Source organism: Condylura cristata, unplaced genomic scaffold (assembly GCF_000260355.1).
Source record: "Condylura cristata isolate star-nosed mole 26May11 unplaced genomic scaffold, ConCri1.0 scaffold00002, whole genome shotgun sequence".
NCBI classification, from domain to species: Eukaryota; Metazoa; Chordata; class Mammalia; order Eulipotyphla; family Talpidae; genus Condylura; species Condylura cristata.
In genome coordinates, this window is record NW_004567103.1 from 33642261 (window position 1) to 33667756 (window position 25496).

Sequence of the window (25496 nt, forward strand, 5' to 3'; positions counted from 1 at the left end):
TATATATATATATATAAAATGTCGTCAATACTATGAGAAATTGGTCTGTGCATACATGCAGTTAAAAATGTGAATTTAACCTGTATTAGGGAAGATAGAATAGTAATGATAAAGTGAACAATTTTCCCAGTAGTTGACACTACTATGAGTTAAGTCTTATAATGAAAGGCAGCTGGAGCTACAGAATGATCACAACAGTTAGCCGCTTTAGTTAGAAAAAAATGCAATATAAATTGAAGACATCTGTCGTCAAAATGTTAAGATCTGAAGATTCAAACAGGACGCTACAATCCAAGTCCCTCTGAAACATCTGCCATTTTCCTTGCATAATACTGTGTGACCTGGGTTCTTATAGGCAATTGCTGCCTTCAAATCTGTGCCCAGGCTGATTCTACTGAGAATGTTCTCCAGGTGGTTTAAATTCAAGAAAATTCTGTATCAGACACAAATCATTTTTTTATCAACAACACTAATGAAATGTTCCTTCTGTTCAGTTTCTTCTTTCTTTATAGCCCTTGAATTAATACCTTGTCCTCAAAGTTAAATCCTCCTTTTCCTAACTACTAATAAGCACAGGATGCCAAATCAGACTGTGGCTGTTGCGGTCTCTGTATCTTTCCTTCTGCCACGTACACACCATATTGTCCTTTTCCCCTTTCTTTTAGAATCCCTAATGATTTCATTCTGGAGCCAGATGATTTCATCGGCCATCTGTGTAAGGATAATTTCCAAATCAATCTAGCCACCCCTGACCTAGTTAGTATTCTCCAATCAGTCACACATTTTATCATGTGCTAACATTCTTCCAAATGAAACACTGTCATGTTGAACTCCACGTAGAGAGCTGTGAGTAAGCCTGAAATTGTGTAACTTTCCACTCAGTTCTTATTAAACAGAAACATTCTTGCATGATGTTTGATGTCCTCCTTTTGCTGTCCCCATCTTCCCCTCTTAACCTACTTTACCCAGCAAATACATCTATGTTTTGAGACTCTCTTTAGGGGAAAAGACGTGTGATTCTTTGCCAAATTCCTTTATTCTCATTCTCTTTTCCCCTGATACGTAATTTCACCCTTTTTTCTTCCAAAATAGGTATCTTTTCATTCTTGTAAGTGCTATCCTATCTGTTTATTCCTGACCTTTTTTCCTCAAGTAACTAACTGCCTTCCAGTATGTAAAGTCTCTATACAGCTCTGCACTAAGAAGCAGATTAAATAAATATTCATCTTTTCTAAGTTTCTAGCTAGGCTGTATGTCAGCCTCATTTATTAGACCAACACATAAAATTCAGGCCCCAGGTGAAGCTGGCTAGTTTAAATTGCCAACTACACCTCTCAGAGTTCTTACAGAGTTCTTTTGTTGTTAGTGTGTGGAATTTCTTTCATTCTTTTACCTGGAAACATTGTTTCTTAAATTCTTTCTCAAGTGCCAGCCTCTTCATCTAGCCTTTCTTGAGGGCCTCTAGCTGGACATCAATGCCCCTTCTGCCTTCCCAGTGCCTTGTGTCTCTCTTGTATAACTTTTGTTGACTCTCAAGACATGTTACTTTCTAAGTCTCTTAGTCTCTCATTCTTCTTGAATCTTTTTGGTTCTGAGCCTTGACCTTGACAATTGCCCTATTCACTTAATTGTTGCTGAATTGAATTGAATGGATTTAGGTGGCTGGGATTCTTTACTGTCCCTTCAGCATGGAATAATTGGTCCAGATTCTATTTCCCCCTTCTTTTGTTTCTTTGTCTAAAATTACTTTCCTGTTCTCCAGCATTTATTTAAACCATGCTCCTTTTTATTGCATGACTTCTATCTTCTTTAAAATGCTACCCTGACAATAGAAACATACTGGGATATACTGTCTATATTTCTTATGATTAGCTCAGCACATTTGCTGCCTTGAAAATATTTGTACCATTTCAGATGGGTGCAAATTTAGCTATTGTAGATGAGAGATTCTCCTAGAGGAGCAAACCTGTGTTATATTTCCCTAAATTGTTTAGCAGAGTTCTGAGCATAGAATAGAAGCTTTACTATATATGTTGCTCAAGTCATATTTCCTTCCAAGCCAACACATCAACCCTGGTAATATCTGCCACTGAGAACTTAACAGTCTCTGAGAATTGCCTGCAGTCACAACAACTGCCTTACTGAAAGTGACCCCCACCAATTCTGGTCCATAGTGAGTGACTTCCTGTGTAAAGGATACACAGACAAATTCCTTCTTACTATGAAGTATGGTAACTCTGAAGGGCCATCTAAGTTCTAAAACTTCTTATACGATTACCCAAAATCTAAGTGTCAATTGCATGAGGGTCAACTTGTTCTTCTGTCTTTGTTTTTGAAGGCACTTTTCAATAAATCTTCAAGAGAGATGTCATTATCTTACAGTTATTTTTTTTCTAGGGAATTCAGTCTAAAGTAGAGTTTAAGTCTTTTATTTTGCTCCCACCTATTTAATTATGAAAGGTCTTGATTTTCAAAATTGCAAAAAGTCTCTGTTTTCATATCATGAATAAACTGGGGTATAGTCACTCCATATCTAAAATTCATCATTCACAATGAATAGCCCCACTTCTATAAATAAAAATAAGTCAGACATGTTAAAGATTCCAAATAAACCTGTGCATTTTAGTAAAGTCGCTATATTGTTAAAGAATAATGTTTAAAGAGATGAAAAAAGGAACAAATTTACAGGAAAAAATAATTTAAAAAATCTCTCTTTTTTTTTTCCTTTATGGCATTGATTCAATAAGTTGTTCTTCATAAATTTCTGCAAACTTTATGGGTGCAAATTGGGGAAGTCAAAATTTGAGGAATCTTTCATGCATGTTTTATCATAATATATATTTTTTACCACTATTTTATCATTCTCACTTAATGAGTTATGACTCAATGGAGAGTTATTTCTGAAAGGAACATATTTTCCACAGTTTATGACTCACTTTGGAAAATAAGTCTATTTCTCTAAGATACAAACCAGACAAGTGAAATTTTAATATACACTAGATAAAAGTAAGGTCACTTCAATGTGATTTGTAACTTTGTATTTTCTGTATTTTCTTGATTATAACCAATATCCAAAAAGTGGTATCATGTTTGATGAAATAAGCAGAATACAAAGCTTTTTTTTTTTCCCATACAAAGCTGCATGTGCAAAATTGTCACAATTATGTGAAAATATGCAAAGAAGACTTTTAGGATTAACCATTGATTTAGGACTTGGAAATTAATTTTTCTTATTTTATTGCATTTTCCAAATATGCTGTGTGACTATAAATTTCATTCTCAAGACTTCTTAGATAAAATTTTGTGAATGAAATAATTTTTGTTAAAATACCAGTTTGAAGGTTGAGATATTTCTTTAATGTTCTATCAAGATAGAGGCAAAGTGATAGTATAATTGCAAATTAGAGAATTTCTTTACTTCACAACTTAGCATCAAGTATTGACATACATTTCATTGTGTATTTCTAAGAACCACCTTTGTCCACCTTGAAAACATAGAAGGTAAGTGGTGTTTCACATATAACCTATACTGACAATCCTTTTAATTTTGTAAATTGCACTTTCCATCTACCAGGAAGTTGGTGGTATCTGCAAACATTTAATTCAGGTTACCTAAGAGTTGTGGTTCAGTCACTCAATCATGTAAATAACTAGAGTTCTCTGTTGCAGGATATATGAAGAAAAAAAAATCTAATCTGGATTGCACAATTCTTCTTTGCTTAATTCCTCAGAATCCATTCCCACACACATTGCCCAGATTTTACACAATATTTATTAATTAAATCCTTCCATCCTCTTTAGTGTGAGCTTCCTCCTGAGATTAATATTTAATTGCTACCCCTCTGAGCCTTCAGACTGTAGCTACAAATCTGGAAACAATAAGCTGTGGTGGGAGAGAGGTATGAGAATTGTTCTCTCTCTCTCTTTTCTTTTTTGGTAGGCTTCTTGCATTTCACAGAAGGCAGGACTATTACCAAGTAGAAAATAATTGGTCCTATTTTAGACAGCTGGAGTAATTTAATGTAAAACAGGAATGTCTGAGGAGAATTCCTCCATCAACCCACTGAAGTTTGGGAGTTCTGTAGTTTTCCAACTGTACAACATCAGAGAATTAGAGAATTTATTTAGATTATGCTATAGCCTAATGATCTGAAGAATTAAGGTTTATGTGTGTACTATAGTTATCTCAAATCTGTGCAAAGAGTTGAATGTTGGAATTAAAAGAAAAATGTTTTTAGTCTACTACCTTCAGAAAAAGATCATAGTTTTCATTTATGTCTTGACTATAGAGGTTAGAGATATGAACTTACCATTCTTTTTTTTTTTTTTCCCCCTGTGGAACATAAAAGAAATTCTGCAATTTGTCATGAAATTTAAATATAATGTGTGTAGCAGAGGGTAATTTTCAGCCTTGTCTTAAAAGTGTAAATCATTTCAGATGAATATCAAAGATAAATCCTTTCCCATGGATTGCCAAGTTTTCATCATTGGATACAAAGTGGATTTTCCTACATTCATTCTTATCCATTATAAACATTTGAGTTCAGTGTCTTGTCTTTTTCATTTCCTTGAATCTCTCCTGCTGTCGGCAGTTGCTGCTCTTACTAGTTTCTGGCCTACTCACCATGTTTAGATGCAAAAGCCCAGACTGGTTGATTGCAGGGTAAGTGAATTGGTCAGGCGTTTTACGCAGCTAACCTCTGTGGCTAACACCCGTGGCCTTGAACGCAGGGGGCCCTCGGGAGGTGGGCGTGGACATGCATGCGTGATGGTGGAAACCTGGAGTGGTGTGGGCATGCGTAAGTGGGCGCTCCTGAGGCTGTGGGCTCAGGCTCTGCCGGCAGCTTCATTCTGCGGTAAGAACGGCGCAGAGGACACGTGACCACAGAGTGGCAAGACCACGAGAAGGAGGCACCACAGAGAGCCCAGAGTAAGGGTAAAGATTCATGGGGGACTGGGTGGCTCATTTATCTGCTGGACTCCCAGAATCCTAGCCTGCCCACCATGCACTAGGTTCCCCAGATTAAATAAAATCTTCAAAATCCTATCCCAGAAGCATCTTGATGAACCTAAACCTGAACAGGAGGTGCCATTTCTTCAGTACTGGCTACTGTCTAGAAATCTGGCTATAGCTGGTACCATCATTGTAAAGTGGGCTTCTAGTTCGCCTTCCTTCACATGAGTATTGAGGTAGGTTGACTAGCCCCCAAATTCAGGCACATCCTAACTCCTGGAGCCTGTGCCTGTGTTACATCACATGGCAAGGCAAGGGTGTGGTTAAAGTTGCAGGTGGAACTAAGGGAGCTAAATGCTAATCAACCAACCTTGAGATGAGAAGATTGCCTGGGTTATCTAGTTGGGCTTAATGAAACTGGAAGAGTCCTTGTAAGTCAAAAGTGGGAGGCAGGAAAGCCACGGTGATGCAACTTAATAAAAGAAGCCCAGATATTTCTAATCTAGTAACTGCCTAAAATAGAAGTCCTAGTAATTTAATTTTCAATGTATAATTGACTTTCTACCATCTGTCTAACAATGCATCTATCTCCATGCATGTATCTATCATCTATATTTCTAGAAACACATACAAGAAAGTCACATTGGTTTCCTCTAGTATGGAGAATAAATTAACTGAATTTTTGTTTTTGAAAGTGTTATTTTGTAATAACAGAAAATTTCAGATTGTAAGCCCAAATGTGTAAGATTGTATTTTCATCCATAATAAATTAAAAGAACAAAATGTTGATAGTGGAGAAGGACTGACCCAAAAGGATGGTGACAATAGTAGTAGAAAATGCTCAAGCTTGCAATTATTTGTACAAATAATGCCTGGTTTGCTGTCTCTTGCTTACCTCCTGCTAAATTATCAGCCTCTTTATTCCTGATTGTTCCCACCTGGATGTCTTCATTTACTTTTTTCCTAATTCCAGGGACTAACACAAGTAGAATACCTTCAGTTTTTATTATTCCCAAGTGTTCATCTAAATTCCTTGTAAGACTCCACTCTTAGGATTATTTCTATTCTGAACATAGGTTTTGTGTTCCTGATGGTCATTGCATTATTAAGCTAGTGTGATGTGATGTGATGTGACATGATATGATATGCCTAACCCGGAACCCTCACTATGTAAAAGAATTGCAACATCACATGTAAATGGCTTTAAGGGAGCAAGCAGAAGGAGTTTATTGAAAGACACAGGACAGCTGGGAGCAAAGCCACAAGGATTAAAAAACAAACAAACAAAACAAACAAACAAAATAGGCCAACTTCTGCTAGCAGCAAGGACAGATAAACATCCACACAATAGGGCGGGCTCCTGAGTGGGTTGCTGCTGGTGAAACATCTTCAGTTTTAATAGTAAGGCTCATGTTTTGGGTGTAGGGGATGCGCTGTAGTGAGTGTGCAGTTTCTTGATTCGGCAATCTTGGCCAATGTTCGAACATGGATTTGCTGGTGACAGTGTTAGGGACTTTCTTCTTGATAATTGACTTTTCTCTCTCGTTATGTCTGTCTGGGGGTTCCATGTCTCTCGAGGCCCCTGTCCTTCTCTCTGCTATTATGTCTTGCAGGGCCCCAGTTCCTACTTTATTATCAAGGTCTAAACCTTTGCTAGTGAATTAGAATTGAATATGCCTTTTGGGGGGGTTAAGGGGGGGATCATTAGAGTTCTTGTGTGTAGACAAGCATTTATTAAACTTATAAAAAGTGACAAGTACCAGCAATGTTTTATTATGATATTTTATTATGGGTGTCTGTAAGAAAAAAAGATCAACAACCACATACAAGTTTACAAGTAAGATTTCAACACATTCTCTGTGTTATTTGTGACAAAAACAGCCCATAATTTGAATTTTGTTGTTGTTGACTTACAGGAAGAAGGAAGAGAATCCCCTGAAGTGATAGGCCAATAAATCTTTTTGACAGGAAACCTGTACAGATGGTGTGCATTTATTTTTTGAATACAAGACAATTCTGATGGAGGGGTTTTAAAGTAAAAGCAGATTAGCACCATAACTTGTGTCTTTAAAGCCTTCCCAAATATTGATAGTCTTTACCAACACTTGGAAAAGAGAAAAGCACCTTTATAAATGGATGATATTCAAGATTGAAATAATTGTGGTTTAAAAAATTAAATTCTTGTATTGCACTCTACTTTCTACCACTGTTTTAAGAAATTAGTCAATAAAATTTATGTTTTGCAAATTTATACATTTTCCCCTAGGACTTATACAAGTCTTTTCTAGGATTTATAAAATTCATCTGTATTTCTGACCAGGTTGAGGTAGTTGAAACAGGGATATCTTTCTAATTTCATGTTTGACTATTTTAGAAAGGTTATCTTTTAATAGTAAGCATAGTCATTGTTCTTCAGATGGGCTAAGATTCAAAGAATGTAACACAGTGTTATTGTAAGAGTGTTGAAGTTTATTTATTATAGCACCATTGAGACATTTTGAAATTGGAATTGGTAAAAAAATAGAACAAAAAGCATTTGAATTGTAATTGGTCTAACAGCAAAAAAAAAAAAAAGTATCCTTTTTTGTCAAATTATACTTTTTCCAAAAATTTTGGAAATAAATAACTGGAATTTAGTTGGTCACTTGTACTGGTTGACAAGATTAGAACAAGAGGAACACATATGGAGTGTGAAATTTGTGGCTGGGGTTTCAGATAGAGTTTGGTTTATAAAAAGCAAACAGGGCCAACGTCCACACCAAATTCTTGATCAGGGCCACCGATATCATAGGGTGCAAAATCTACAATAGGTAGCCTCATGGCCTTGCGTGTTCGGTACTCGAAGACTGTTTTGCCCCATTCCCCAGTGTGTTTCTGTAAAAAAGAGCAAAAAAATATTGATAATTATATTGCTATGACTTAGATATTTGCTCTGACTGAGAAGTTACAAAGAACAATTTTTGCTTGAAGGAGTTTTCCTATGTTATCTACTTCAAAGCTATTTTCCTCCCATGCCACAAATCATACTGTTACCAAAAGCCCAAGATGGCCTCCGGGTGAGCCCAGCATGTTGTCTGTTCCCAGAAGGCCTATTTATGGTCATTGCTTCTAGGTGTTAATGGGTTTACTAAAAGGTTCGCTAAATTTGTCTGTCACATGGAATTTGCTATAATAGAAGCTAAAATTCCTTCTATTCATAAATGATAATAACAAAGCTTAGATATAAATTGAAAAGAAAGCAGTTTTTAGAATGAGTCCAAATGATGGCTGTTATATAAATCTATAATAACTGTCCAGGTTATCTGATAAACTTTATTGTATAAACTTAAATTTTAGTGCTTTCATTTCAGCTGGTTTCACCTGGGGGTTGAGAAAATTTATTCTCTTTTTAGTGACTTAACATTGTCTTCAGTGAACCAGTAGGTTTCATATAATTTGTACCAAACGACTTCTTTTGTTCACTTGCATTATTTTCATTTCTTCTTTTCAAAATAGCACAGTTAAACCAGAAAAGCTGTTTATGACCCATGCTTATAAAAATGATGTTACTTACAGTACACCCATCCTCCAGAACTGTGTATGTGAATTTGCTGTTTCCTTCTGCCTTGAATTCACCATCATTCGACCCCATCAGTCTCAGGGCTTTCTTTACATTCCCACTGGCATGATCCATGTATGCAATGCTGTTCTTGCAATGATACGTGATGTTCTGTGAGGCCCGGCTGGAGAGAAGTCTGAGGAAAGCCAGCTGGACATCGAGGACATCTTCAGGAAGTTCAGGATTGCCATAACTAAACTGTGATAGGAAACAAATGAGAAAACTGCTCAAGCATTTTAATTTCAACTCTAAGTAAGAGATGCATATAATATGTAATGCAAGTATAATATGACCAGTATAGTGTGGGAGTTTCATATGGGAATATTTTATATAAACATGTTTTTATTGCAGGCAAAACATGCTACTGGAGAAAAGAATTAAGAGAGGTTGTTGTATACAACAAAGAGTTCAGTTGAACTAGCTCTTACGACAAATCATAAATCACCTGAATAGAAAAAATCAATGAGCTTTTCTGTGTTACCAACTAACTTTGCTTTGTGATAAACAAATGGGAGAAATAAAATGTGGGTTAAGTAGGAATCATTTAGTGTTTAAAGCTATCTAATCCTTTTTTACCTGAAAACCACCATCCATGGTCTCTCCAAACCAAACATGTTTTTTCTCAGCACTGGAGTCTGTCCACCATCTCTTCTGTGGAACATTTGAAGGACTAGCATTTATACATGTTTCCCCTGTCTCCATATTACAGAATACTTTTATAGCATCCATCTTGCAACCTTGGTTAGGATCAACCCAATATTCTCCTACAGAGTCACAGAAAAGAACAATGGGAATTGGTTATAAATTTAACAATGAAATTTGGAACAGAATTTTTGTGTTTATCTGGTAAGGCATTCTTAGTTTTGACTGTTAATGTATTTTAACATACATGCATACATGCATGTGTAGTTAGGTATTTTACAGTAAAGCATAATAGAGAAATTTTTAGATTGAAATCTTTGAGGTAAAATGGTTAGCATAACAACGATAAATAATGAAATAAAAATGTTGAAGCTTGATGATATACTAAGTCAAGACATTTGACTGTGTATTGCAATTACTGAACTATTTTTTAAAGATGATTACCTATTTAATGTAGTTTTGCTTAATAATATAAACTCTTTAACTAATCTAGATTTATGCTAATGGGCCTAAACTTTAAGCCTCTATCATCAATGGTTGTCCTCCATTTTAATTTCCAAAAAGGACTCTTAACAAAGGCAATGTTTCATGTTAAGACATTTGAAAGTCTGAAATAATTTTGCCTTTCAGAGAGAGTTACCCCAACACATTATAGCTTACATTATTACAGTATTTTATTACACTTTTTACAATTATAAATTATAATTTATAAGTTGCTGAATAATAAATTATTTAATTTGAATAATTTAATGATTATGTCTATTACAAAATGCGTTTAAATATTACAATAAATTTATTAAAAATAACAATAAAATGATACATAGAAATGTACTGCTATTTGTATACAAAATTATCCTTAAATTTCCTTACATTTGAAATATTTAAAAATTTTTGTTACATCTTAAATACATCTGCAGTTTATATTGCAATATCATTTTCAAATTAACATGCTTTAAATATTCTTGCTGCTATATTTTCTACTCATAAGCCTGTTTTATTTTCCAAAGAAAAGTAACTTTGTTTATAGTCCTACTGCCACTGTTATGGAGGACACCCAACATACCACTTTTGAGCTCAGGATGGCAGAACTTCAGGTCTCGGCAGTTCCGAGCAGGGTTTTTGCGAGAACCGTCAGGGCTAATGAGGTTTTCTATCTGTCCATTGACAGATTTGAGTGAAGTCATAATCTCTTCAGTGTTGATTTTGAAGTCCATAGGCTCATCTCCATAATATGGGGAAAAACCAGCTTTTTCACCACCACCAGAGATGGCCGCAGCCCCACCGCAGCATGGACCTGGGGCACCAGGAGGTCCAGGAGGGCCCGGCAGACCAGGGTGGCCTGGGGAACCCTAGGAAAGGTAGAACGTGCAACACGGAACTGTAATTCTTTGGTCTCCACTGATAGAATATGATGCTATCTCAACTGCAAACATTATAAACAATATAGCATGTTTTCATAATTATTTGGTTTATTTTATGATCAAATGATCAACAATTTAGAATAATTATAATTTATAACATGAAATATATTGTGTTCAGTGCTATATAAAAACAAATTTTACTTTATCATGGTTCCTATTATACAAGTGAAGTGGGCAGTTTTAATGCTGGTATGACAGAGGGAATTTGATCAGAAAATCTAGGTTCTGATTTCAGGTTTGACTTTAACTGTTTGGGATTATCACTTAATTTATTTGTGATTAAGTTACTACATGTGTGACTTGTGAGGTAATTTTTAAATTCTATTTACAGGTGTGGGATAGGAGCCCAAACAAACCCTAGAAGTAAAGTGTGCTTCATAATCCTTATGGTGAGGGTGGAGGAGTGCATTTGGTTAACTGGGTTCATGTTCTTATCCTGATATCACTAATTGAATTATAAAAATGTGTTTTCCAAACTGGTTATGTATTGAAGAATGCCATGAAATGACTATTTTCTAAATCAAGGTAGATTAAATGTATTACAAAGCTTTTCTGAAAATTTGAATATGCCAGCATATTAAACTTTATAAATGCAAACTGCATATTGGTAAATGGTGTCTTACCTCAGATCCTCTTTCACCTCTGTTACCTCGAGGCCCTGGTGGTCCAATGGGACCTGGGTGTCCACTCGTTCCATCTTTCCCAGGGGAGCCGCTGGGTCCCACAGGTCCCTAAGACATAATGATATTACAATGTCAGAATATCCACGTGAGGTTTAGTGTTTTGAAAAACAGACCTTCCAATGTTTTTCTGATACTTACTCTGGGGCCTGCAGGGCCTGGACTACCGATTGCGCCCTGGTGACCAGCAGGACCCTGAATGTAAAAGAAAGGTGAATTTGAAAGAAAAATTTAAGAAAGAAGGCTCCAGAAATATAGATATCAAGATTTACTTTTCTTCTAACTTTCCCATGATTTCATACCAACTATTATCTCAAATCACACATTGAACCCATTTCTCATAATTTTCGCCATATACTTGAACACTTTTCTACTGAAAGTCTCTGTTTAACTTGTTAGTTAAAATATGTTGAAGTGTTATTTTCTATCAAAGTCAATGTACTCACTGGAGAGCCGGGGGCACCTGGACTACCGGGGAATCCTCGATGTCCTTTGATGCCATTAGAACCACGTTCACCTGTTTCGCCTTTGTCACCACGTGGGCCTTGGGGACCCTTTATAAACATGTTTAAAGTTAATATACAAACACATGCATATTGGAAAAATAAAATAGAAATTATGGACATTAATAAGTTCATTTTATGATATTCTATCAGCTAGAAATCCCCATGAAGTCATGTAATTGTAAAGATATATGGGATAATAAAGGTTGTGCTTGTGGTTGTTAATGATTTGGGACTGATACAGAGTCCCAATAACTGGTGTTTATATCCTTGACCTCAAGAAAATTTTAGATGCTGTATTAATTTTCTGTATTTCAAAAGTTTAAATTCTGTTCCATAATTACATATTTTATCGAGTGTTATTTTATGAATATGCCAGAAAGTAGAGTATTTTCTATACTGTAGAATGAATAAAAAAAAGAGAAAGACTTACAGGTGCACCTCGGGAGCCAGCAGGACCTGGAGCTCCAGTGGGGCCAGCAGGACCCTAAAATGAAGATAGAAAAATGAACAGTCATACAGAAAATGACCTATTGATAGAGTTTTGTTTTACTGAGTTAATCATTTGATTGTGATAGAACAGCTGCATGCACACTATTGAAAGCTGATTTTATCTTCTAGGTTCTTTCCCTGTTTTCTGTCTAAACTGGGAACCTGAGAAAGTCCTATTAATTCAGTTTTATATTTACTCAATGAACATATACTTGTCTAATACTGTTTTGAATTTGAGTAATTAGTTCTTCATTGACTACTACCAGAATCATATTGTCTATCTTTATTATTGCCATTGCCCAGGAAATGACTAGCATAAAAGCTGTAAAGCTCAAGTTCAGTCATTTGGTAGGCAGACCTGACATTCCATCTTTCACCTACTAATCTCTTTATGAAGTGACATGGACAAGTAAAGGTAAAAGGCGCTTGTTAGAACTCACAGACTCTCCTCTATCACCACTCTTTCCAGCGGGACCAACAGGGCCAGGTGGGCCCGGATGACCAGGAGCACCGGGGGGACCAGGAGAGCCATTTTCACCACGATCACCCTGTGGATAAATTCATAGATACGGAATAAATATGGTCAGCAACTATGATTACTATTACACAACCTCTGTGCCTTGTTTGTTATACCTTGCCACCAGGAGATCCGTCTCGACCTGGCAGGCCATCTGATCCAGGATTCCCCTAATTGAAGAAAAAAGTGAAGGAGAAAAGTAAGCAAATGCTTTGGAACCATGTAAAGAGCATCGAAATCATGCATTCTCAACAGGAGCAATATCATTCTAAAGAGGATAAAATTGTGTGTGGAAATCTTAGTTATTATCATGGGTGTGGTCCTTTAAAGGATAACATTATCTGAACAAATATGTAGTATATTTGTGGTACTTATATTTCATGGGGTGAGAGGGAGAAGTGATTAGGAGAAAAAAAATGCCTTAGAGGGCTGATAATAAAAAGCTTGAGATACAGTAATGTCAGCTGTTAATGGAAATTGAAAATTTAGCAAGACTAATCACAGATAAAATTTTAACCAAAAGAATAATGAAAATTAAATCTCTTCCTACTTCTAATTTGTTTATTTAACTAGAGCTCAAACTCCTATCCATTAATGATTATTCATTGGGTAAATATTAAAGATCACGCACACTCAAGTTGCGTATTAAGTATTCTAGTTGTTCTAGGAAAACTATCTTTGCTAGAGAAGGAACAGTTTCTTTGGCATGTAATAACATATACAATCTTAAGTATCGAGGCCCAGTTTGACCCTTGCTTATATAAACTGTCAACTACTAACTTACTTCCTAAGAACCAACACTTACATCTCTTCCAGGCTCACCAGCTGTACCGGCCAGGCCAGGAAGCCCCTGGGGGCCCGTAGGTCCCCGTTCTCCAGGGAGACCATTAGTTCCTGGCTTTCCACTTTCACCCTGTGTACAAAGGAATAAGGGAAATTTTCTTTTAACTCACCTTAAGGTAAGAAATCAATATTCTTTTGTAGATAGCTTTACTTCCCAGGGAAAAACCTTGTTTCATCCAATATCTATTGAGTTATTCCTAACATTCTCCCCTCCTTTAAGGAAGAGGATTAGAGAAGCAGCTTCTTGTATTTTCCAACTCTCCCAGTGACAAAAGGCTGAGTAATTACATTCATTATCTTATTCAAATTACATCCTATTTTTGGATGTGTAAACAGACAGCTATGGCATGAAAAAGAAAATAATAAGTTACCATAAAACTATAGGTGTAACATGGTCATTAGAATTAAATTACACTGAATATTCAGTTTGGCCTAAAGAACATACTTTACTAGATATGCCCACACAAGTTAAAAACACATTTTCTATTGTAATTTCACAGCAATATTATATAACATTTAGTTTAAAGGGTTCTTGAAGTGTCAAAATGTAAACTTAATAAAACAGAACTTCATTACCCTATTAATTTAATGGATATTTAAGATACTAAGCACTAGGATATCATAATAATATTAGGAAAGGAAATTCAGGAGTGCTAAGTGAATTGAATTGGTGGATAATTTTTAATCAATTAATTATTCCCAATGACAGTCCATAAACTGTAGAACGCCCAGAAGTTTCCTAACAGGTATTTGAGATTGTGAGGTATTTGTTATTGATTTATTTGTATTTATGTTCAGGACTGGAATGTGATGTACACTGTTTTGTGTTTTTTTTTTTTTTTTAAAGATTTATTTGTGCATACAGAACTGGGGTACAGGCCAGAGGATCAGGGGCGGCGAGAGGCTTCACCAGAGACAGAGTGGGGAGCAGAACAGGCAGATCTAAGAAGTACACTGCTGAGGGGAGCAGCGGGCGGGTCAGGAGAGGTCTGCCGCGCCATGTGGTCACCTCCGGGGCAGGCGGGAATCGAACTCATGCGGAAGCGGCTTTAGATTCTCAGTGCTGCGCTTTAACCCGCTGCGCCACCAGGGAGGGCCCTGTTTTGTGTTTTGAGACTTTTAAAAGTATTCACAGCTCTTAAAAATAAAAATGTATCAGGAATTTGCATTTATTACAGAAAAGGTTATTCAGACCATACACAGTATGGTTAGATGAGCTTCGAACACTCTCAAAGGACGCAAGACACAGGGACAAGTACACTTACCTTGATGCCTTGCGGGCCAGGACTTCCCCTAGGACCTATCATGCCTGGTGGTCCTGCAAGACCCCGTGTTCCGGGAATCCCTGTGATTCCACTTGAGCCTGGAGCTCCCTGTTGTGAGAAAAGTGAAGTCTTAGCTCATCTTTGAATGACTGTGATTTGTGTACAGAAGTTGGATTAAAAATAGCATAGTGTTGTCAGTCCATAGGGCAAAGAAGCCACTCACCGGAGGGCCCGGGGAGCCAGGTGATCCTTTCTCTCCTGGTTGCCCAGCATCACCTTTTGGGCCAGGTGACCCAGGGTTGCCGGGAGCACCACTGCTACCAGGTGGACCTGGAGGTCCATCTTTGCCTGAAGGACCACTGGAGCCTGGGGGACCTGGGTTACCCTACAAAGAATTATTTGATATGTGAGTATTTTCTAATGAATCAGTGAAATTTCCCCTATATTAGCTCACTCAAATAATTTTATATTAGACTTATACAGAGAAAAGCAGCAATGGCTTTCTCAACTTAAATATCACCTTTAAATGGCCCTTATGAAATATAGGGTAAAAAGAAATCCTTTAAAAACTGCTTACATTACTACCAGGAGGACCAGGAAGACCACGAGCACCAGGGAATCCAGCAGCTCCCTGTGAAAGGAGAATGCAGTTTTGAATTTCAAGTATATTAAATAACAGATCACTAAAATTTGATAGAATCTATAGTCTACTTTTGGGTCATTATGCTTCTTTATAAAGTACTCATAAGAGTAAATTATTTTAATTTTTACACTACCTTTCAGAATCTAATGCTCTCAAGCCAGCAGTGATTCAAAGTGGCAGCAATTAATGCTTTTCAATTATAGTTTGGATAATAATAGGTAGAGCAATACTTACAGGACCTCCAGGACTGCCACGTTCACCTTTAACGCCTTGGGGGCCGGGGGGACCCTAGAGAGAAGGAAGGTAGGAAAGATTTACCAGAATGGCACTAAAATAAAAATTTGGGACAGGCAAATTTATTATAGTGGTCATTCTGCAGTGTATTCACATATCAAATCATTATATTGAATATTTTAGACGTTCCTAGTGGCATATGGCAATTATATCTCAATGAAATTGGGGGAACTACAAATGAATGAGAATCTATTGTGGAAAAATATTAAAACAAAAGCAAAAAAAAATACCCAGTAACTCTGTGAAGAATGTAAAATTACTTGATTGGGTCATATCTAGACTATTGAACTTGAACTTCAAACTCACAACTCTATTTCAAAGAACACTGGTCCCTTATCATAAGATGTGCTTTCTCAATATGGAATAATAAATTCTTGATAGACCTAAGTATGTCATTAGAAGGCGTAGACAATGAGAATACTTACAGATGGCCCAGCACCACCAGGGGGTCCTGCAACTCCAGGGGGGCCTCCTTCACCTTTCTCTCCAGGAGCTCCTCTTTCTCCTTTACCACCAGGTTCACCATTCTGGCCCTACATTTACAAATAATGCAGTCTGTGAGCTGATACCCTTCACACTACACTTGGCTGACTGTTATATTTTTTAGAGAATAGAATTTTTCAGATAAAGAAAAGAAGTAGGAAAAGAAATCTCATTGAAGACAAGGAAAAATACAGTATTTTCATCATAAAAGTAAATTATCAAGCAAGCATTCAGATATACATTATTTGCCTTAAGAGAGGAAGTGATTCCAAGGACTGCATTTGAAAGCAGCTATCAGTACATTCATTTGACTAAGATGTTAGGTATTATTTTAATTAGCTTATAGTGGAAGAACTTTTCAAATCTTCTGAGTGCTTTCAGGGTTCCAGGTGAGCCTTGTGAGCCAGGCAGAAAGGCAGGGCAGGAGTTTTTGTCTCAAATTTTTAAGGATTAAGACTAGAACTAAAGCAAAATCATCAGGTGAAAGACAATTTCTGGATGGTATCAGATGTGGAATATAAATAATCAAAGCAAATTTGAAGAAAATACAACAAAAACAACTCATAGACTGAAAAATATGGTGGTTAAGAGGAAGAAAAGGGGGTGGGAAGAACTGGCAGAGGGGGGTCGACTCGAATGAATAGCACCAGAACAGCATGAATGGCACCAGAACTTTGGGGGTGGATTTGGTGACACACACACACAGGTTGAGGTGTGAAGCTATGTTCCTAAAACCTACATATTAAGCCAGCCAATGGGAAACTGGTACCATTTTATTGGAAAAAAAAAACAAAAAAAAGGTAGCTAAAAAATGGGGTAAAATGACTCTTTAGTGAATGGATACTGGTCCAGACACCCCATAGACTTCTGTTATTTCTCAATAACAGAAGCCAGTGCTTTTGGGCTGCGGGATAAGTGTGCTCTAACATACTTACAGGAGCACCAGGGAAGCCAGCAGGTCCTGGAGGGCCATGTTCGCCTCTCTCACCCTGCAAGGATGAATATCCTCATTAATCTCAGTAGGGACATCGTCCCTTAGAGTGAATATCATTCTCTATGTCATGTTATCTTTCCTTTAAACAGGAAATACAAATGATATAAAAGAGTTGAATCTCTGAAGATTTCTTTTTCAACAAAATTAGGAATGGACCACACCAGATCATTAGTCCTTTTGCCTCTGTGCTATAATTTGCAAGAATAATAATTTGTAATGTGGTAGCATATATCTGATGGGATGTGAACTTATGCTTCTCATTCATATAGAGTGTGGTAAGCCAAATGTTAACTCAATAAAAAAAAAGAAAATAATTTAACAAATGTAGCTATATAAATTGATGGCTATGTTAATTAGCTAACCCAAAATGACACCTGAAAAAAATTGTAAAAGAAAAATAATTTAAAAAATTTCAAGTGCTTAACACATTTAACTATACAACTTATAAAACATGGTAAAATGTTGAGAAATCAATTTATGAATTAATTAAAAATATATAAACTTTCTGAGTTATAACCTTTGCAGGTAACACATTTTTGCTCTAGAAGGAGCTTCAAGCAAAGGTCCTATGGGTTTTAAGACATACTATTTTGTTTTTATAAATGTATATGACTTATATAGTATTTATATATTTTTAAAGAGTTATGTAGCATAAAAGTATCATTTAATATGGTTTCATGTTTTATGAGTGAAGAACTATAAATCTCACTTGATATTATATGATTCCTACAGACAGTAATTCCAAATTGAGACCTGTGGCCTCGGGCAGAACAGCTAACAAGCAAAGCATAAGTAATTGTTGCCTCTAGTGATTAAAAACTATGTTGAAATTTGTCTAACACTTACAGGGCCACCACGTGGACCGGCTATGCCAGGAAGTCCCGGGGCACCACCTTCACCCTGAAAGATGAAAACGAAAATACTGCCATCATCTGAAATGCCAAAGACATTTTCTTTTTGTTTCTAAATAGAGCTATGTTACCTTATCTCCAGGCTGACCAGCTGGGCCAGGGGGACCAATGGGACCAGTAGGACCCTATAGAAAATAGAAATATATTTTTAAATTTGAAGATAAAGAATATCATTTTCCTATTAAACAAAGTATATAGACTTATCATTGATCTAACAAGCTAGATAATAAGATTTCCTTTACAGCTGGAATAATACATACTTTATTGAGTATGTACATACTACAGAGCCTAGAAAATCCATGATTTTGGAGATGACTCCAAAGGAACATAAGATTGAATGACATTTTATTGATTTATTTCTTCTATTGTAGAGAATAAATAAGATATGATAGAAGATCTTAGAGTAATATCTTTTAGAATTTAAAGAAGATTGCCTTATTTAGTTGCTTGATAATTTAAAACATCTCATTCAACTATTCCCAGGATCATACATATTGTTTTCAAATACTGTAAGTTTTACTCAGATACAGAAAATGTTAGTTGCTTTGCAAAACTACATGATGGTTCACCTACTTAATCTGTCAAAAGTTGTAATGTTTAAAGGCAACTATAGTAAATATGGCACCTATTCTGTGTCCTACTCAGTTAAGGTCTATTTCTCTTCAATACAAGGACTCACCCTTGGGCCGTCTTTCCCTGGGGCACCGTCAGCACCCGGACCACCTGGTTCACCCTGTCAAATAAAAGTCAGTGTCACCAAATTAGAAGTATCTTTGATATAGAGCTCCCAAAAAGAGGAACAATCTCAAGATTCACTGTGATGTGTTCTTAGAAATAGTTACTCTAGGACTACAACTCAAATTTCATTTACTATTAAATGACAGTTGATTTTTAAAAATAGATTGTTTTCCAGGAACAATCCAGCTGCTTTCCTTGCACCTATGAAGTTTGTTTTGTAGAATAATGAACAGAAAAGAGGCCAATACCTTGTCACCCTTTGGGCCAGGACCTCCAGGGCCTCCTCTTTCTCCTGGCATTCCTTGTATACCAGGACTGCCATTATTGCCAGGTGGTCCAGGGAGACCTACAGGGCCCTGAAATCAAAAAGGGAAATTGCAATCCATGGGAAAGAAATGAAATATATTTTGTGAAATTTAGGTGAATTGAATTGCACAGTTACCTTTCCTCCTTCGGGTCCAGGGGGACCAGGTGAACCTCTTAGTCCTGTGGGACCCGCTACTCCAGGGGGTCCACGTTCACCAGGAGCACCAGCGTCACCCTGTAATTGGAATGTGACATCTCTGTTAGAAAACCTAACACAAAACCAAAGCAGAATTACCCTGAATGGATGCAGTCCACTAAGGTTTTAATTTAAATTTTTGTAGCATTTAGAAATATTTATAGTTCTAAGTAACATTTCATCAAGAGAGAGCTAGAAACCTAGAGTTTAAATAAGAGAACTTTCACATCTGACCTAATGAAGAAAATCTAAAACTCTTATTTTATTCATTTTATTCCAAAGTGTGAACATTTAACGCTCTACCAAAACCAGTTTTCTATACAATATCAGTGCACTGGGAAGAATTTCCTTTTGAAATTTCAGATCCATAGTTGACTCTACAGTGTTTATTGATGACAGAGAATTTGATTTTCCCAATGAGACAATTTTAATATACTGTTTGAGTTGCCCTAAATGTATTCAGCAAACATTTGTCATATTGTGCTTAGAAAAAAGGGAGTTTAGTTTGAGATAATAAAAGCATGCCATTAATGAATTGCTCCCTAATGTGCTGGGGAAATTTGGAAATAGTTTGGAATACCCACCTTGCCTCCTGGGGTGCCAGGTGCGCCGCCGTCACCCTTTGGACCCTAGGTCATAGGCAGTTTATATGATTAGACCTATATCAGAGTACATGTTTTATAAATAAAAGCTAAATACAAATTTGTCTCTTTTGTATACCATGCAATTTGTCAAATCTTGAGTTATGGACATTTCCTTAAGTTCCATTTATTTGGTAGACTTCAAACTTTTCCTATTATAGCTATGTTTGTATATATATTTTTTGTTTTGTTAATGTTTCAAAACTTAATGTTAAAACTCAGATATTATGGTTTGAGAAAATGCAAACATTAATAATTGATACATAACTATTACTTGTTCTTTTGGTTTAGGAATTTTGAAAAAATGGATTGGGACTTACTGGTTCACCAGGTTTTCCATTTTCTCCTGGAGGGCCATTGGTTCCAGGTATGCCCTGCAAAGATCACAGGAGTATTATACAATCATCTAAACATCGCTTATAGAACATATTTCATATATGATTCTAAAAGGCATTGAAAAGTGGCCTTAGAGGCCTTTTTTAGGGATGGAAGATTTGTAACTCTCAAAATCTAATGATAGAGTGATGATGCTCAGTATTTTATAAAACTATATTAATTTCCCTTTATTCTTTCTGTTGCTATATATAAAATGAGTCAGCAAACATGGTGAGATGCGTTTAATTATGTGAATTGAAGTTACAATAAAATAAGTTTATGCATATAGAATTGTTAATTATATTTAAAATACATAAAAAATGGAGTCATTCTGAAATAGGCATGAAAGTTATGACCGCAATTTTAGTAATTTTATTTAAAGGTAGAAGACCAACCTGTAATATTTAACTTAAGATGAGTTAGTATACTGAAAAACTGAACTATCAGTTGATTCAACAAATACAACTATCAAAGGGAAAGGGAAGTGCTTAAGTGGTAAAAGTAGGTGTCGAGTGACATTTAAATAACAAATTCTTACTTGTGGCCCTGGAAGACCAGGGGGTCCTGATTCTCCTTTGTCACCAGATGGTCCCTGTGCAAAAAAAAAAAAGATGCTCCATTATAATAAAATACCCTTTCATATGTAGTTTATATAGATTTCAAGCTTAATTTAAAAATAATGAAAGAGGGAAAATTTTCATCTGTGGAAATGACACATGGGAGACAGGTCCAAAATAAGTTTGCTTAATGTCAACATTTAATTAACTAATAAGCAATCTTTGTAATTGATTTGGTGAATTTAATTATAAAGTGTCAGAGATTATGTAATTCCTGGTCTTCCCTCCCCCCCCCCACTTCCAACTCCAATTTATGGGAGTAAACTCACAGTAGGCCCTGGGGGACCCTGAGGTCCAGTTTCACCATTCTTTCCAGCAGGACCCTAAAAAGAAAGCAGTTAGTGAAACACAGTTAACAAAGGTAACAGAGGGAACCATTCGATTGGAAATAAATCTGATGGTTGGAAATAAATTACTAAGCTACATACCTGTGGGCCAGGACCCCCAGGACCACCTCGTTCTCCATTCTTGCCAGGAGCACCCTAAAGAAGAAATCTTAATTTACTAATTCTCAAATGAAAGAATTCAGATTTTAATGATCCTCTTTCATATACACACACACCCAAATAACCAAATCTACTTTATAGAACTATTTTCCCATACATGTTGCCTTTTCCCAGAATTCCATAGTAAAAAAATTTAGCTCCCATCTCACAATGTATTTGATTTTCATATATTCTTCAATGCTTTGAAATAGAGATCAAGTTTTGACCATTCCTGAACCAACACTCCCCTGCTATAGAAAGTAAAAGGTATCCTCTCAAGTAGCTACTGAAGAAATGAAAGAGGAACTCACATCATTTCCTTTAGGACCAGGGAAGCCCATGACACCAGGCTGACCTCGGGGACCCGACGGGCCTGGGGGACCTGGTCGACCACTTTCTCCTTGACTTCCCTAATGAGAAAAAGAATCACATTAATAGAGACTCGATATAAGGCTGATCAGATATGCAATAGACAAATCAAAATTACCCAATATTTTTCAAGGCTACGCTAAACTCTACATTTCATTATTCACGAAGCTTCTGTAATGAGACATAATAAATGTACTTACGGGAGGCCCTGGTTTCCCATCATTGCCTGGTCCTCCTGGGCTTCCAGACATACCCTAAATTAAAGAGCTGTATCAGTCAGGTGATTTAAAAATATAAATGAAGTACAAGTATACTAAAAAAAAATCTAAAAGTTTTAGATTTCTACTTACATATGCGGTCTCAGAGATTTACACTTTTTTGTTAGTTTATAAATTATCTTAGTCAAGTGTTCTACCTTTTTTGTTCTTCAACCTATACTAGTCTACGTTTTCTTAAAGGAATTTTGTTTTGTTTAGTTTTGAACCCACAGAAGAGATGGCCTGATTTAGCTTGTCTTTGATCCTTCTTCAGAGCCTTTCTTGTTAGAAAATTGCAGGGTTATTCAAAAAACTGTGTCTGTACCCTCAATCCTGGACCTCCCGGGAGACCATCACGGCCTGGTTCTCCAGGAGCTCCTCTGGGCCCTGCAGGACCTGGACCACCACGCTCCCCAGAGGGACCCTAAGATGTGAAATAAATCGACAAATAGGTTAAAAAAAATCATTGACCAAGACAATGACAATATTTAGGTTACAACCAATGAGCTCTATTTGGTCTCTCAGAAGTGGTAAGTTGCTGACATGTTCTAGTCAAAATCACAGTTTGTACCTCAGATTGTCACACTGGAAATATTTTGAGGCAATGTTGAACATCACATGCTTTAGAAAGCAATATTTAGTGGGCTTAATATATTTCTGTGCATTTGAAGTGAAAAAAATCACTGAAGATATTACTTCATATTTGTATAGCACTATCAAGTTTTCTTTTTTTAAAGATTTATTTATTTATTCATACAGAACTGGGGTATAGGCCAGTGATGTGGAGAGTGAGAGGATTCACCAGAGACAGACTGGGGAGCAGAACAGGCAGATAGACAAAGTACACTGCTGAGGGGAGCAGTGGATGGGTCAGAAGAGGTCTGCCACGCCATGTGGATCACCTCTGGAGCAGGTGGGATCAGCTCATTCGGAAGTGGCTTAAGCTTCTTAGTGCTGTGCTTTAACTCGCTGCGCCACCAGGGAGTGCCTGCACTATGGAGTTTTCAAAGAAATTTTAGATATGGGTTTATCTTTGTCTTGCTAGGATGCTGAGATAAAAAATCTCCCAATGAATGGGCAGTCAAAGGATTTACATAGAGATTAAGTGATTAGTTTTAGTTACAAAGCAAGGAAAATTGTTGAGCTGGGGCTAGAATCATTGGTTTACTTTGATAATAATTTTTGTAAAAACTGATTTTTTTAAAAAAGATATTTAGATTTTTATTAATGAGAACTTGTAGAGAAGATTATACCTGCATCTAGAGTTAACCTATTTCTATGAAAATAGAAACCAAAGCCACCTACCTTTTCTCCTGGAAGGCCATTTGCTCCAGCAGGTCCTCGGAATCCGGGAGCACCCTGGAAATAATAAAAAGTAAAATTTCCAGGGCAAAACAATAAAATATTTTCATGCTTCTTGAGTGGCAACAGAGACACTCACATATTACTATCAATATTTGGGCTCGGATACTATATAAACATAACAGTTTCCTCACCCTAAAGTTCAAGTTCAATGTGGATGATAGCAAATGATTTTTCTCTTGGTTGCGCATGGAAAAATTACCCTTTCTCCTTGAGTTCCGGGAGTTCCATTTGCACCAGGTTCTCCAGGTGAACCGTCTTTGCCATCTTCACCTTTTGGTCCTGGAATGCCTGGAGAACCAGCTTCACCCTAAGAAAAGGTACCAAAACACAGGAATAGTGACTGAATTTGTTTGCATATTTTTAGTTGCTTAAATTCTAGTAACACTGTTTTGTAAGGGATAACCAAATGTTTTTATTTGGGGTAATGCTTACTCGTTCGCCACGTGGTCCTGGCTCTCCTTTCGCACCATTCTTTCCGGGTTCACCCTAAAAGATACAAAATCTTGGTTTAAAATCATGGAGAATAGACTAACACAATCATCACCAGTAACACCTGGAGAAATTATAAAGCCAAAGTAAAATCATCGTAATGCAAGTGAACAAAGCCCTATTATTTATATTATTTTGTTAGGAGAATTAACCCACACATTTTAGGCAGTAAAATAAAAATAGGAAAACTCACTGCACCACCTCGCAGTCCAGGCACACCATTGGTGCCAGGTAGTCCTGGGGGACCTCTGGGCCCCAATAATCCAGGAGCTCCAGGAATACCAGCAGGGCCCTAAAAATTACCAAAGAAAAACAACATTACACAAATTAAGACTCTGTTGTCTGATTAGCTAAAAGCTCACACACATATTGTGCAAAATTCAAAGGAAGCCAAAATGTGTGTGTGAATGAGAGGAGTGTAGAGGAAGGGCCCCTTACCATCTCTCCTTTACCACCAGGGCTGCCATTGTTCCCAGGGGGACCCTATAGGGGAAAAAGAGATTTTGATAATAATGTAAATCGTGCACATATAATTGCAGTTGTTTTTATATTTGTAAAGCAAATTATCTGGTCACTGTTAAACTTTATAGAATTAGAGAATACTGGCAACTAGAATATAACACAAAGTAAAGGCTGAAGAGTATCATTATGTGAATAAATTAGAGACAATGAGCACCTGTTGTAAATTTTAATTGTAAGTGAAAGAAAAGGTTCTTGGTCCTCTTTGAGTTTTTCTTCTTGGTGACTTGCTTGGAACACATTATTCAATGTATCAGATAATTACCCACCCTCTACTTAAGATTTATGCAAACAAAATTCATAAATCTGAGAAGAGTAGCAAGCCTTACAAACTATAGTTTTCAGTACAAATCAAACCACTATTGCAGTACTGGCATTGTAGAGCATGAAGAAGTAATTTTAACTGATAGCAATATTAAAACATATGCTTTCATGCAATAAATGAAATAAAACTTTCCCTTTTAACAGCCTCATTTGCTACTTACAGGAGGACCTGGAGAGCCAGCATGTCCCTGAGGTCCAGGTTCTCCTCTTTGTCCAGGGGAACCACTTGAGCCAGGAGATCCTGCAGGTCCAACTTCACCCTAAGGGATATGCCCTAAAGAGTCAATTTCCTTTGACACTTCTACTTACCTAACCAGTTTAGTCTTAAGGCCAGTCTAAGCCAGTCTCCCAAATTCTGGAATAGTATGACTGTATATTCTGTCTAAAGCAAAGAATCATCAATAATATATAGACAGAGGAAATGAAAATTGTGTGTGTGAGTATGTTATCTGTTTTCCAGAAAACACTGGAAAAGAGTAAAGGCATTAGAATAGATATCAGGACACTTGAATGCCAGGATTAATATACCCATTTAGCTATATATATATATATATATATATATATAAAATAGTTTA

The 25496-nt window shown here is 36.5% G+C and overlaps 1 protein-coding gene across 1 annotated transcript in view; it reads right to left on the reverse strand.

The window, feature by feature from the left end:
• Nucleotides 1–7179: 7179 nt before the first annotated feature.
• The window catches only part of COL3A1 (collagen, type III, alpha 1), a 37536-nt gene continuing 19219 nt past the window's right edge, over nucleotides 7180–25496 (reverse strand). Inside the window, exons 16-51 of the mRNA XM_012728075.1 lie at nucleotides 25083–25181; nucleotides 24517–24561; nucleotides 24272–24370; nucleotides 24022–24075; nucleotides 23789–23896; nucleotides 23530–23583; nucleotides 22550–22648; nucleotides 22168–22221; nucleotides 21910–22008; nucleotides 21542–21595; nucleotides 21383–21436; nucleotides 21035–21088; nucleotides 20442–20495; nucleotides 20065–20109; nucleotides 19421–19519; nucleotides 19227–19334; nucleotides 18920–18973; nucleotides 18312–18365; nucleotides 18176–18229; nucleotides 17271–17324; nucleotides 16278–16385; nucleotides 15793–15846; nucleotides 15493–15546; nucleotides 15139–15300; nucleotides 14916–15023; nucleotides 13613–13720; nucleotides 12924–12977; nucleotides 12731–12838; nucleotides 12232–12285; nucleotides 11742–11849; nucleotides 11437–11490; nucleotides 11239–11346; nucleotides 10258–10543; nucleotides 9129–9316; nucleotides 8508–8750; nucleotides 7180–7828 (exon numbers count right to left, since the gene is read on the reverse strand). Coding sequence (XP_012583529.1) covers nucleotides 7682–7828; nucleotides 8508–8750; nucleotides 9129–9316; nucleotides 10258–10543; nucleotides 11239–11346; nucleotides 11437–11490; nucleotides 11742–11849; nucleotides 12232–12285; nucleotides 12731–12838; nucleotides 12924–12977; nucleotides 13613–13720; nucleotides 14916–15023; nucleotides 15139–15300; nucleotides 15493–15546; nucleotides 15793–15846; nucleotides 16278–16385; nucleotides 17271–17324; nucleotides 18176–18229; nucleotides 18312–18365; nucleotides 18920–18973; nucleotides 19227–19334; nucleotides 19421–19519; nucleotides 20065–20109; nucleotides 20442–20495; nucleotides 21035–21088; nucleotides 21383–21436; nucleotides 21542–21595; nucleotides 21910–22008; nucleotides 22168–22221; nucleotides 22550–22648; nucleotides 23530–23583; nucleotides 23789–23896; nucleotides 24022–24075; nucleotides 24272–24370; nucleotides 24517–24561; nucleotides 25083–25181 — 3339 coding nt within the window. The 3' untranslated portion in view covers nucleotides 7180–7681. The remainder of the gene's footprint in view (nucleotides 7829–8507; nucleotides 8751–9128; nucleotides 9317–10257; nucleotides 10544–11238; nucleotides 11347–11436; nucleotides 11491–11741; nucleotides 11850–12231; nucleotides 12286–12730; nucleotides 12839–12923; nucleotides 12978–13612; nucleotides 13721–14915; nucleotides 15024–15138; nucleotides 15301–15492; nucleotides 15547–15792; nucleotides 15847–16277; nucleotides 16386–17270; nucleotides 17325–18175; nucleotides 18230–18311; nucleotides 18366–18919; nucleotides 18974–19226; nucleotides 19335–19420; nucleotides 19520–20064; nucleotides 20110–20441; nucleotides 20496–21034; nucleotides 21089–21382; nucleotides 21437–21541; nucleotides 21596–21909; nucleotides 22009–22167; nucleotides 22222–22549; nucleotides 22649–23529; nucleotides 23584–23788; nucleotides 23897–24021; nucleotides 24076–24271; nucleotides 24371–24516; nucleotides 24562–25082; nucleotides 25182–25496) is intronic.